Source organism: Ceratotherium simum, chromosome 6 (assembly GCF_057802395.1).
Source record: "Ceratotherium simum simum isolate JZ-2026a chromosome 6, ASM5780239v1, whole genome shotgun sequence".
NCBI classification, from domain to species: domain Eukaryota; kingdom Metazoa; phylum Chordata; class Mammalia; order Perissodactyla; family Rhinocerotidae; genus Ceratotherium; species Ceratotherium simum.
This window is the reverse complement of record NC_141905.1, coordinates 89,447,942-89,460,572: the sequence shown is the minus strand read 5'-3', so window position 1 is coordinate 89,460,572 and position 12,631 is coordinate 89,447,942. Positions and strand designations below refer to the sequence as shown.

The following is a 12,631-nucleotide window of genomic DNA, read 5'->3' as shown; positions in this document are numbered from 1 at the left end:
TATGTTAATTCTTCCAATCCAAGAGCATGGAATATCTTTCCATTTCTTTGTGTCTTCTTCAATTTCTTTCAGCAATGTTTTATAGTTTTTGGTGTACAGATCTTTCACCTCTTTGGTTAAGTTTATTCCTAGGTATTTTATCCTTTTTGTTGCAATTGTAAATGGGATTGTATTATTAATTTCTCTTTCTGCTACTTCGTCGTTAGTGTATAGAAATGCAATTGATTTTTGTATGTTGATTTAGTATCCTGCAACTTTACCATATTCGTTTATTACTTCTAAAAGTTTTTTGGTGGATTCTTTAGGGTTTTCTATATATAAAATCATGTCATCTGCAAATAGTGACAGTTTCACTTCTTCCTTTCCAATTTGGATCCCTTTTATTTCTTTTTCTTGCCTGATTGCTCTGGCTAGGACTTCCAATACTATGTTAAATAGGAGTGGTGAGAGTCGGCATCCTTACCTGGTTCCTGTTCTTAGAGGGATAGCTTTCAGTTTTTCACCATTGAGGATGATATTAGCTGTGGGTTTGTCATATATGGCCTTTATTATTTTGAGGTACTTTCCTTCTATATCCATTTTATTCAGAGTTTTTATCATAAATGGATGCTGTATCTTGTCAAATGCTTTCTCTGCATCTATTGAGATGATCATGTGATTTTTATTCTTCATTTTATTAATGTGGTGCATCACGTTGATTGATTTGTGAATGTTGAACCATCCCTGCATACCTGGAATAAATCCCACTTGATCATGGTGTATAATCTTTTTAATGTATTGTTGTATGTGATTTGCCAATATTTTGTTGAGGATTTTTGCATCGATGTTCATCAGTGATATTGGCCTGTAATTTTCTTTTTTTGTGTTGTCCTTGTCTGGTTTTGGTATCAGGGTAATGTCAGCTTCCTAGAATGAGTTAGGGAGCTTCCCCCCCTCCTCAAGCTTTTGGAAGAGTTTGAGAAGGATAGGTATTAAGTCTTCTTTGATTGTTTGGTAGAATTCACCAGGGAAGCCGTCTGGTCCTGGACTTTTATTTTTGGGGAGATTTTTGATTACTGTTTTGATCTCCTTACTGGTGATTGGTCTATTCAAATTCTCTATTTCTTCCTGATCCAGTTTTGGAAGGTTATGTGATTCTAAGAATTTATCCATGTTTTCCAGATTGTCGAATTTGTTGGCATATAGCTTTTTGTAGTATTCTCTTATAATCTTTTGTATTTCTGAGGTGTCCGTTGTAATTTCTCCTCTTTCATTTCTGATTTTACTTATTTGAGCCTTCTCTCTTTTTTTCTTGGTGAGTCTAGCTAAAGGTTTGTCAATTTTTTTTATCTTTTCAAAGAAGCAGCTCTCGGTTTTATTAACGTTTTCTGTTGTTTTTTTAGTCTCTATTTCATTTATTTCTGCTCTGATTTTTATTATTTCCCTTCTTTTACTGATTTTGGGCTTTGTTTGTTCTTCTCTTTCCAGTTCCTTTAGGTGTGCTGTTAGATTGTTTATTTGAGATTTTTCTTGTTTGTTGAGATAGGCCTGTATTGCTATAAACTTCCCTCTTAGAACCTCTTTTGCTGTATCCCATAAATTCTGGCATGTAGTATTTTCATTTTCATTTGTCTCCAGGTATTTTTTGATTTCTCCTTTGATTTCTTCGTTGACCCAATTGTTGTTCGGTAGCATTTTGTTTAATCTCCACGTATTTGTGGCTTTTCTGAATTTCTTCCTATAGTTGATTTCTAGTTTCATACCATTGTGGTCAGAAAAGATGCTTGGTATTATTTCAATCTTCTTAAATTTATGTAGACTTGTTTTGTGACCTAATATGTGATCAATCCTGGAGAATGTTCCATGTGCATTTGAAAAGAATGTGTATTCTTCGGTTTTTGGATGGAATGTTCTGTATATATCTACTAGGTCCATCTGTTCTAGTGTGTCATTTAAGGCCAATGTTTACTTATTGATCTTCTATTTGGATGATCTATCCTTTGGTGTAAGTGGAGTGTTCAAGTCCCCTACTATTATTGTGTTACTGTCTATTTCTCTTTTTATGTCTGTTAATAATTGCTTTATATATTTAGGTGCTCCTACGTTGCGTGCATAGATATTTACAAGTGTTATATCCTCTTGTTGGATTGTTCTCTTGATCATTATGTAATTCCCTTCTTTGTCTCTTTTTACAGTTTTTGTTTTAAAGTCTATTTTGTCTGATATAAGTATTGCTACCCCAGCTTTCTTTTCATTGCCATTTGCGTGGAGTATCTTTTTCCATCCCTTCACTTTCAGTTTGTGAGTGTCTTTAGGTCTGAAGTGGGTCTCCTGTATGCAGCATATATATGGGTCTTGTTTTTTTATCCAATCAGCCACCCTATGCTGTTTAATTGGACCATTTAGTCCACTGACATCTAAAGTAGCTATTGATAAGTATGTACTTACTGCCATTTTTTTTTATAATTTTATTTATTTATTTTTCCCCCAAAGCCCCAGTAGATAGTTGTATGTCATAGTTGCACATCCTTCTAGTTGCTGTATGTGGGACGCGGCCTCAGCATGGCTGGAGAAGTGGTGCATCGCTGCGCGCCTGGGATCCGAACCCGGGCTGCCAGCAGCAGGGCGCGTGCACTTAACCGCTAAGCCATGGGGCCGGCCCTACCGCCATTTTTTAACTTTCTTTTTTTTCTCAGTGTTTTAGTAGTCCTTTCCTGTTCCTTTCTTCTTCTGTTGCTCTCTTCCCTTGTGGTTTGATGGCTTTCTTTACTATTATATTTGGGTTCCTTTCTCTTAGTTTTTTGTGTATTTATTATAGGTTTCTGGTTTGTGATTCCCATGGGGTTCATATACAGAATTGATGGTCTCTTTAGTTTGACCTCTGTCTGAAAGCTCTACTCTTTAACTCCCCTCCTCCCACATTTTATGTTTTTGATATCATATCTAACCTCTTTTTTGTGCATTTGTATCCATTACCCTCTTATCATGGAAATAGATAATTTTTCCTATTTGTGGTCTTCTCTTTCCCCCTCAAATAAGTCCCTTTAGCATTTCTTGTAGTACTGGTTTCTTGGTGACAAACTCCTTTAATTTTTGCTTGTCTGGGAAACTTTTTATCTCTCCTTCCATTTTGAATGATAAACTTGCCGGGTAGAGTATTCTTGGCTGTAAGTTTTTTCCTTTTAGCACTTTAAATATATCATGCCACTCTCTTCTAGCCTGTAAGGTTTCTGCAGAGAAGTCAGCTGATAGCCTTATGGGGTTTCCTTTGTATGTAACTTGTCTTTCTCTTGCGGCTTTTAGAATTCTCTCTTTATCTTTAATTCTGGACATTTTAATTACGATGTGTCTTGGTGTGGGCCTCTTTGGATTTATCTTGTTTGGTGCTCTCTGTGATTCCTGTACCTGGATGTCTGTTTCCTTCCTTAGGTTAGGGAAGTTTTCAGCTATTATTTCTTCAAATAGATTCTCTGCCCCTTTGTCTCACTCCTCTCCTTCTGAGACACCTATAACATGGATGTTAGTGTGCTTGATGTTGTCCCAGAGGTCCCTTAGACTGTCCTCACTCTTTTTAATTCTTTTTTCTTTTACCTGTTCAGCTTGGGTGATTTCTTCTAGTCTTTCAGCCAGCTTGCAGATCCATTCTTCTGTATCCTCTACTCTGCTTTTGAGTCTCTCTAGTGAATTTTTCATTTCCAGTATTGTATTCTTCATTTCTGATTGGTTCTTTTTTATATCTTCCATTTCTTTGTTGATGTTCTCACTGAGTTCATCCATTCTTCTCCCAAGATCAGTGAGCATCCTTAACACTCTTTGTTTGAACTCTCTGTCAGGTAGGTTGCTCATTTCTGTTTCACTTAGTTCCTTTTCTGGGGTTTTGTCCTGTTCCCTTACTTGGAATGTATTCCTTTGCCTCCTCATTTTGCTTCTTTCCCTGTGCTTGTGTCTGTGTATTAGGTAGGTCAGCTATGTCTCCTGCTCTTGGATAGGTGACCTTATATAAGTGATGCCTTATGAGGCCCACAGTGTGCTTCCCTCAGTTCTCAATGTTCCAGGACTGACCCCTATGTGGGCTATGTGTGTCTTTCTGTTGTGGCATGTTTGCTCTCCCTGTAGGTGCCCAGGGAGGCTAAGCTATGCTCCTGGCTAGCTGTTGTAATGCTCAGCTGCTTGTAGTTGTTGTGGGCCCTTTAGTCTCTTTATCAGGTGGTTGGAGCCCCAGCACAGTTGGCTGCAAGTTCTAATACCACATTTGTGTTGCAATATCTCTTTTAAGTGAGTAGGCCCCCAGTGTGGCAGGTTGTTAGGCTCAGGGCCTTACAATTGCTATAAGCCTCCAGCCTTTAGGTCTCTTGTCAGCTCTCTGAGGATTGCAGCTGGGTGGGGCTGGCCTCAGGCATGGGATTGTTTCAGGCTTTGGAAGGTGGGGCAAACCCCCATGTGGGTCTTTGAGAAGCACAAGTTTTCTGCTGCTGACAAGCCCCGCCGCCTACAGGTCCACACACACAGTCAACACAGTCCTGCCCTGTGTGCACACCCCGACCTCCTGAAGTGGATCCAGTCTCTCCATGGCGGGAGCCCCACATACTCCACCACTGCCCCACACTCTCCACCTGCTTCTTGTGCATGCCCTGCCCCACTGAAGTGGGCTGAGTCGCCAGGCTGCAGAGAATCCAGTCAGCAATCTATGAAGGCCCACAAGTTGCCCGAGGGCTTGTTGTTGGGTGGGGCCAGTCCCTAGGGTGGGCTGCCTGCCCTGGCTGAGCTGGATTAAATTGGTGCTTTAGTGGTTGGGGCAGACCCTGGGCTAGCGGGCCCCAGGGAGAACTCCAATGGTGTCTGCTAGTGTCTGTGTGAGCATGCCCACACCAGGCCACAATGGCCACCGCCAGTGTCCCAGTCCCTGGAGAGGTCTCACCTATCACTGAGATGCACTCAGAGCCTATCAGGTGAGTCTCTTTTCACCAAAGCACTGTGCACCTTTCTTTCTGGTGATTTCAGGTTGCCTTCTGCAATGGATGAATTTGTGCGTGGGCTCTTTAAGAGCCAGTTTTAATTTCTTTGTGAGCCAGCTTTTCTGGGGGTACTCCCCAATGTTTTAGTAGCAGGCAAAGTCAGATATTATGCCACTCGTCTCGATTGTGCTGGGTCCACAAAATGCCTACAGTGGGATTGCTCCCGGGCTCAGGGCCCCGCTCCTCCAGAGAGGCTGCGTACCTTTGGACTGCTCCCGGGAGGCCGTGAAGTGCTGCGGCTTGTGAAGGTGGCGTTTTTTTCTCTCCAGAAGGGAATTTCTGCCTCTTCCACCTGAATTAGGATTGTCATTTGTTGCAGGAGTTCCTCTTATCCAGTTTTCAGTTCTCTCTCAGGGGTAATTTTTTCACGAGTAGTTGTAAATTGGCTGTGTCTGTGGGAGGAGGTGAGCTCAGAGTCTGCCTATGCCGCCATCTTGACTTCTCTCCTCGGTTCTTCGGATGGGTTTTGATAAAACTGCACATGACATATGTGTGATACCGCTGTCATCCACAGACAGAGCATCTGAGCTGCACAAAAGTGCTGTACTTGGCAGTTTCCACCATGCGGTGTGCTTTGCTTTGAAAAGATCATTGCCATTATATTCTTACCCAACAAAACAAAGGGTTTCATTGTCATTGCATTCTTAATAAGTCCTGTCTTTTTCTCTTTCATTTGCAAATGCAGGAGAGGGGAGGGCCAGGGTGATGTCTCATCTTGGCCGGCAGCGGCTAAGGTCCAGCCAGGACAAGATGCTCGGAGTGCCCGTGTGCCTCTAGGGCACACAATGGTGCTGGAACAGATGATCTCTGCGTTTGGGGGCAACTCTCCACCCCAGGCCACTTGATGCCTTGGCCTTCACCTGGTGCTCCAGCCAGGCAGCAGTCTGGGCCGCTTGGTGCTGTCCTTGCTGACCTGGTGACCGCCTGGCACAGAGCTGGTGCTGACATGGATGTTCCCTGACTCCCTCCATCCTCACCTCAGCCCCCCGTGGGCTCTGACTCTCCTGCAGGCCCAGCGAGGTGGCCTGGCCAAAGGAGAAGCCAGGTGGTCACTGCGACAGCCGCCTTCTAGTATCCGTGCTCCCAGCCCTGGCCTTGGGGCTCTGCGAGCGTGTCCTCCCCAGCCCCAAGGGCAGCAGGCCCTGTTATTGTCCCTTTGTACAGAGTAGTGGACCTAAGGCGGAAGATAAGTGGCCAGGACGGGCTGGCATGCTTTTCCTGTAAAGGGCCAGACGGTAAGTATTTCAGGCTTTGTGGCCCAGACGGTCTCTGCTGCAGGGACTCTGAGACAACGTGTACGTGAACATGCTGTGTCCTAACCACTTTATTTACGGACACTGAAATCCGAATTCCACACAATCATCATGGGTCACAAAACATCACTCCTCCTGTGATGTAACCAGGAGGTTGGGTAACTTGGAGGAAGCAACTGGCCCCAAATAACCCGACTCCCATCCCCCACTTGTGCTGGGCCAGGAGTGGGGAGAGTCATAGCCACCAGCCCGCAGCCTAGGGCCTTTCCAGCCCTCTGGGAGAGAATCTGGCCCTGGGTCAGTCTCCCTCTCCCTGCTGCCCTCCCCTAGACCCTCCCTTCTCTGCATCCCCCCCAGGATCCTGTGCACACCTCCTAATGGCTCCTGGGTGGGTGAGAGGAGAAAGCAGAGGTTAGGGCCGAAAAGAAGGGTAGTGTGAGCCAGAGGATGGCCCACATTGGGGCTTGACCTGGCGCTAAGCGGGGCGTATCCTCTGACCAGCCCCTCACCCTCCTCCCAGAGCCCCCCTCGGCTGCCAGCACAAGCCCAGCCTTCCCTCCAGGCCACACGACTAGTGGTGGGTGTTGGATGGGGGGCTATTTGGGGCCTACTGGCTGGGGTCTGGGTGTCCCCATCCCTATGGGCCTGCCCCAGTGGTTCTGAGGTCGGTTATAAGAGCTGCTCCCCCACACCTGGAAGCTCTGAGCCCAGGGCCCAGCTGTTTCCTTTACCCAGAAGAGGGGAGGTGCTGGCCACTTCTATTGGGGTTCAGTTCCACTATGAACGGTTGAGGAGGAAGGAGTGTCCTGGGGACGGTGCCACTGGACGAGGTCCTGCAGCACATACGCTGGGAACCAGGGCTATTCCTACGTGGCCAGGGCTCCTGTCTGCAGCTCACCTGTGGGTGGGGGCACTCTCCCGGCCACTCCTCACCTCCCCCACGGCTCCCCTGGAGCTGTCTGTGCCCCTGAGCTGCCTGGAGAGCCCCTTGGGACCCTGGGACCCGCTGGGCGGGCACTTCCACAGAGACCTGGCTACATCCGGCCCTGGGCAGACCCTGGGGCCACGAAGGTGTGGAGAAGTTGGGGGGGGGCAGGGGCATGGGGGCCCACCTTGCTCTTCTCCTGCTGCAGCTCTATCTGGATCTCGGTGAGCTTGGCCCGCAGCTCCTCATTGGCAGCCTGCAGCGCGGCGAGGACTTCGGCCTTGTCCCCTTTGCCTCGGCCGCCTGAGCCCTTCTTGGACATGGTGAGGGTGGCCGAGGGGCGCCTGGGCGGGCCACTCGTCTGGGCTGGGCTGTCCACGCCAAGCTTGGGCAGGTGTCGCCTCGCTGTGGCTCCGCTACATGTTCTCACTCACCTGGAGGGAAAGCACACCTGGGTGAGCAGACTGTGCTCCTGCCGCCTGGGTGGGAGCTGGGGGCCGTGGGGGCGAGGGGGGCAGGCGGGGCGAGGCTGGCCTCCCACCTGCTCTGAGGACACCGGCCCCAGACCACAGAGGCCATGTGCCCTCCATACAGTGCCCCTGACGGGGCCCACACAGGCAAGAGCGCGTATTCATGCCTCGCACATGACGGGCACTCGATAAATCTTTGTTCTTTGCCCCTTTGGAATGAGAGATCAGGGACCGACTTTAAAGCTCAAGTTTGATACATGGGTGTGTGGGAGCCTGATGGCAACGGCAGCTGTGAAACACGAGCTTCTCAGACAGCGAAAAGAGTGGACGCTGGACCCAGGGCTCCTCCACGGGGACCCATAAACTTCAGCAGCGTGCCCGAGCCAACTTAGTGAGCAAACGCGCCCTCAGCCCCACGTGGAGCCGAGGCCCTGCCCTGCGCCAGCTCCTCCAACACCCAGCACCACGATGCCTGAATTTCCACTGCCCCTGGAGGGCCGGGCCGCATTTCATTCCTTGTGTGTCCCAGCGTCCAGCGCCCAGTGCAGGGAACGGGGAACCAACCTTCTACTCAGACACCGCGGAGCCTGATTAGGGGGTGGGGCCTGAGTCCTGCTCCACGCCTATTCCCTGGGAGACCCCGAGCCCCGGCTTCCTCACCTGCACAGAGAGATAATGTCCCTGTCCCCACAAGGCCTCCATCCTGGGCTATAGACACCCAGGAGAGTTGTCCGAAGAAGTGACCCACGCCATAGAGGTGCCCTGTGTCCCCTACCACTGCCCTCCACCAGAACCCCCTGCCCGGCACCTGCCCAAGCCAATAGTCCCGGGAAGGCACCTTCAAGGCCTGAGCTATCAGGCCAGAGGTCAGCTTTTAAAGCGTGAGGAAGGGGCTGGAAGGACTGGACCACAGGCTGGGCACAGCCCATGGGCATCGCTAGAGGCATTGTCACCTCCAGGGGACATGCTCTCTGGACAAGTCCTCGCAGCATTTCTCCTCTTTTCCAGCTCGGTTCCTGAGGCCTCGTGATACAGAATCAGGACAAAGTCACAGAAATAGGGGGGTGCTGGGCCGGCCCCAGATGATGCACATGTGAGAAGAAGGAACTGGGTAGAAAGGAGGGAGGAGGAGGGGAGAGGATCCGGCTCATGGGTGTGGAGACTGAGAAGAGGGATCTGGGAGTGAGGCTCCTCTCAAGGAAGAGGAAAGTACAGACGGGAAGAAGGCTTAGAGACATCTTCTTACACGTCAGTAATGCACCGCCTGAGGGCACGGGCAGCAGGTACTCGAATCACTTTAAATGACTTGTCCGGACCACAGAGAACCAGCCGCTGCACTGTCTGGATTGCTGACCCGCCTCCCACCTTCCTCCTCCTGGGCCCCGCACACTCTCTAGGGAGTGAAGGACACATTCGGGAAAGGGACGGGGTCAGACCCTAGGCTCTCAATTTCGGGGTATCTTTTCTATGTCACCACCAGTGACTGTTTTGTAAACTTTCCACCTCCTTCAAGTCTTCATAGACTGCCTCCGAGAGACCCGTGGGCCCTGCTCTCAGCACCCTGAGGCCTCTGGCCCCTGATCCTAAAGGCAAAGCCACATGGTGACAGCTCATTGGGGCAGCGCCCGTTTCCAGGAGCCAAGCCCTGTCCCACCCGCCACCTCCCTTGCGGCCGTCAAGCATGGGCTGTCACAGTGCTCCTCACTGCGGAGCTCTCCTGTCTGGTGATCATTAGGGCACCAGACATTTGGAGAAAAGGGAAATAAAAGGTGGCCGGTGGGAGAGCTGTCCTCCACACGGCTTCACTCTTGGAGATAGACAAGGTAGCTTTTGAAGAAGAGTGTGTTTAAACGGGCCTGGTGGCTAATACACTCTGACCCCCACACAGACTCATCACACAAGCTGGTTTCTAATCATTCACTGGCTGCAGCATCTAATAGTTAATTTTTGGATGGGTTCTGGTGGTGTTGAGTGGTGGGTTTCCATTTTGGGGGAGGAAAACTGTAGAAAGCTAAAGGGCTTGTCCAAGCAGAGAAAAAGCCCTCCAGTTCCTGCCTCCAGTTATCCAATGCTCTCAGGGGGCCCGAGTGTCTCCCAGCAGGGGTGAGCCCACCCTGTTCTGCTGACGGGTCACCTCCAGATTGCACGCTCCAATGCAGGAGACGCTCACCACCCAAAAGGGGCATCTGAAGCACCTTCGCATAGACACTGGGCCCACCTGCCAGTAGAGCATCACCAGCTCCTGTCCCTGAAGCCGCAGCTCACCCTGAGGGTGAGAGACAGGAATCCAAACTAGGACGAGTGGGTGGGGCTGCACCAGCTCAAAATGGGCAGGCAAGGGTGCAGGAACCTTGAGGAAGGCTGGGGTACCCCACCTCTGGCTGTCGCTGGCAGGAAACCACCTGTGAAGGGGCAGAAAGCTCGGCGGGAGCATCGTGGGCCCTGCTGGATGGCGCCCAAGGCCGATAGGGGGTGGTGCGGGAGGGAGCATCCATCTGTTCATGAAGGCGAGGTCCACGGACCCCAGTAGGGCTCCCCAGGGCTCTGGGATGCCAGCCCGACCCCAGGGCTGCTGGCCCCTCTCCCCCAGGAATGGGTACCATCAAGTGTGGGTTCATTATTGTTTATGAATTACATTAATTCCTCCTAATAGGCCTGCCCTCCACTTACATCCCAGGCCTGGCAGCTGCCCTGATCTGTTTGCACCTCACGGCCAGAAAACCAGCATTTTCACAAAAATGACTGAGACAAATGACTACCTACTATTCAGACACCCAAGTGGAGAACTCCATTGGCCTCACAGCAAGTGGGGCCCTCCTTGTCTGGGGTGGGCTGTGGGTTGCATCCCCCTGATGAGGTTCTTCAAGGCTCTGATCTGGGGAGGCCCTGGGGGACCCACTGGGACCCACTGGGACCCACTGGCCCATGCTTTTGATCAGGGGTTGGCACCGCCAGCCCACAGTCTCCTCTGAGCAGGCACCAGGCCCCACCTCTGCCCACCCCACCTCGCCCCACGGCCCTAGGCCCAGTCTCATTAGCCTCTTCCCTGGACCACGGCCCCAGCCTCCTGACCACCCTCCCTACATCCTCTCTCGAACTTCTCCAATCTGTTCTCCACAGTGGCCTCCCAAGCAACCATTTCAAGACACCGCCTGGCCCCATCCTCCTGCACCCCCCACTTAAAACCCTCCAGGTCTCCCTGTCGCCCCGCCAGATCTCAGTGAATTCCCCATCACCTGTGCCATCTGCCTGGCTGCGTTCCATCCGCACCATTATTTACTCCAGGTTTTCTGTAAATGGGCTCATTATCTTTTACATATTTTAAAATGAAACTCTGCAGGCCTTTCCTGGATGGAGAGCCAGCGGCACCAGGCTCTAAAGAGGTAACTAACTGCAGGGTAAGATCAAGGGATACCCCCACGTGTGGGTTTTCAGACAGACACCTGCCCCACGGCCCTGAGCCTGGACCCCCGACACTGGGACAGCAGGGGAGGCCTCCCTCACCCCAGGCCCTCAGCCTGGCCTCCCCACTCCCCACCGTGCCTCTTGCTTGGCCCAGAACACACGCCACCTTTATTTACTCCCACAAGGCTCAAGGCAGACACCATTGCCTCTGGCCTGGGCTCAGGACCCCTGCCTGCCGCTGCACCCCTGATCCCCGGGGCTGAGCCACCTCCACTTTGGCACTGGCCACTCTGCACTGAGAGTTTTCTATGCAGTGACGGACCTTCAGCCTTAGCCTGGCATCTCCCCAAAGGAAGAGTTAATATTTTTCTCGAACACCAATTTTGGGACAAATATGGTAAGTATGATGTCTTTATTATTTATGGAAATGAGTGGGAACAGAGTAAATCTCCTGAGAGCACCGGAGTAGGTCCCGCTCGCCCGCACCCCGGGCTGGGATTCCAGCGGGCTCCTCCTTCCTGCCCCGTCTGCTGACCTCCCGGAGCCCTTGATGGGATTACTGCACGAGGAGAGGAAAGGCGATTTCCACGTCTCACCCCATATCCTATTTGTACTCAGTGATACCAGCTTTAAGCCTTGGGGTGATGAGAGCTTTGGTATACTGAGGCACCATGCTTCCCCACGATGCCACCGCCGACATTAGGAGGAGACGGGGCTTACGTGACTGGGAGATGGCGTGTGCCCATGGAGGCTCCGGGGGCTCCTGTTCCATTTTACATGCCTCTCTGCATCCCAGGGCTTCGCCCTCCCCCACCCCCCCCCCACACCCAGCAAAGCACCAGCTATAATGATAACGTCCAGGCTCACGGACGCTGTGTCTGTAACACGCACTCCCATATCTTTCCTGTCACTCTGGGAGGTAGAGAGGGCTGGCTGGAGGGGAGACACAGAGGCTGCAGGAGCATGAGGTCTCAGCCAGCACTGCGTCCCAGAGCCCCACCTCAGAGATGCCGGGGCTTCAGCTGTGTGGGAGCCAGCGGCTGGTGCCAAGGGCTCTGGATCCCGAGTGGCAAACCCTGCATCTCACTCTGGGCTGCGGGCACCTGCAACTGACCAACAGGGCACAGGCCTGCAGGGGCCCAGCAGGGCTGTCTGAGAAGGACATCATGGGGCACCCACTGGACGGAGCCCTGTGACTGCTCTGTCTGCCCAGGGTGAGCCTGGATCAGGACCAGCAGGGATCGAGGTTGGAGCCACGCATTCATCAGATCGGGTCTGGATGGGGGCTGCAGCCAGCAGGTGAGCCGAGATCTCTCCCTCTCCACATGAGACCCTCAGGCCCACCACCCATCCAGGGCGGCCCCTCGCAGCAGCTGACGGGCCGAGGGCCAAGCACGGATCCTGCCCTGATGGTGGTCACAGGTCAGAGCAGGCTGGGGCCACCTGCACAGATACCTGGGTGCTGAGGAGTCAGGACCACAGGGGACATGCCTGTCCCTCTCTTGGGAGTGTTGGAGCAGCTGGCTAAGTGCAGACACTTCCTCAGGGGCTCCACTGCCTGCCTACCCTCCTCTCGGCCATCTC

At 51.5% G+C, this 12,631-nt stretch overlaps 1 protein-coding gene across 1 annotated transcript in view; it reads right to left on the bottom strand.

Moving 5' to 3' along the window:
• JAKMIP3 (Janus kinase and microtubule interacting protein 3) overlaps window positions 1-7,601 on the bottom strand; it is a 67,577-nt gene extending 59,976 nt beyond the window's left edge. Inside the window, 1 exon segment of the mRNA XM_087432989.1 lies at window positions 7,360-7,601. Coding sequence (XP_087289115.1) covers window positions 7,360-7,494 — 135 coding nt within the window. The 5' untranslated portion in view covers window positions 7,495-7,601.
• Between the last annotated feature and the right edge of the window lie 5,030 nt (window positions 7,602-12,631).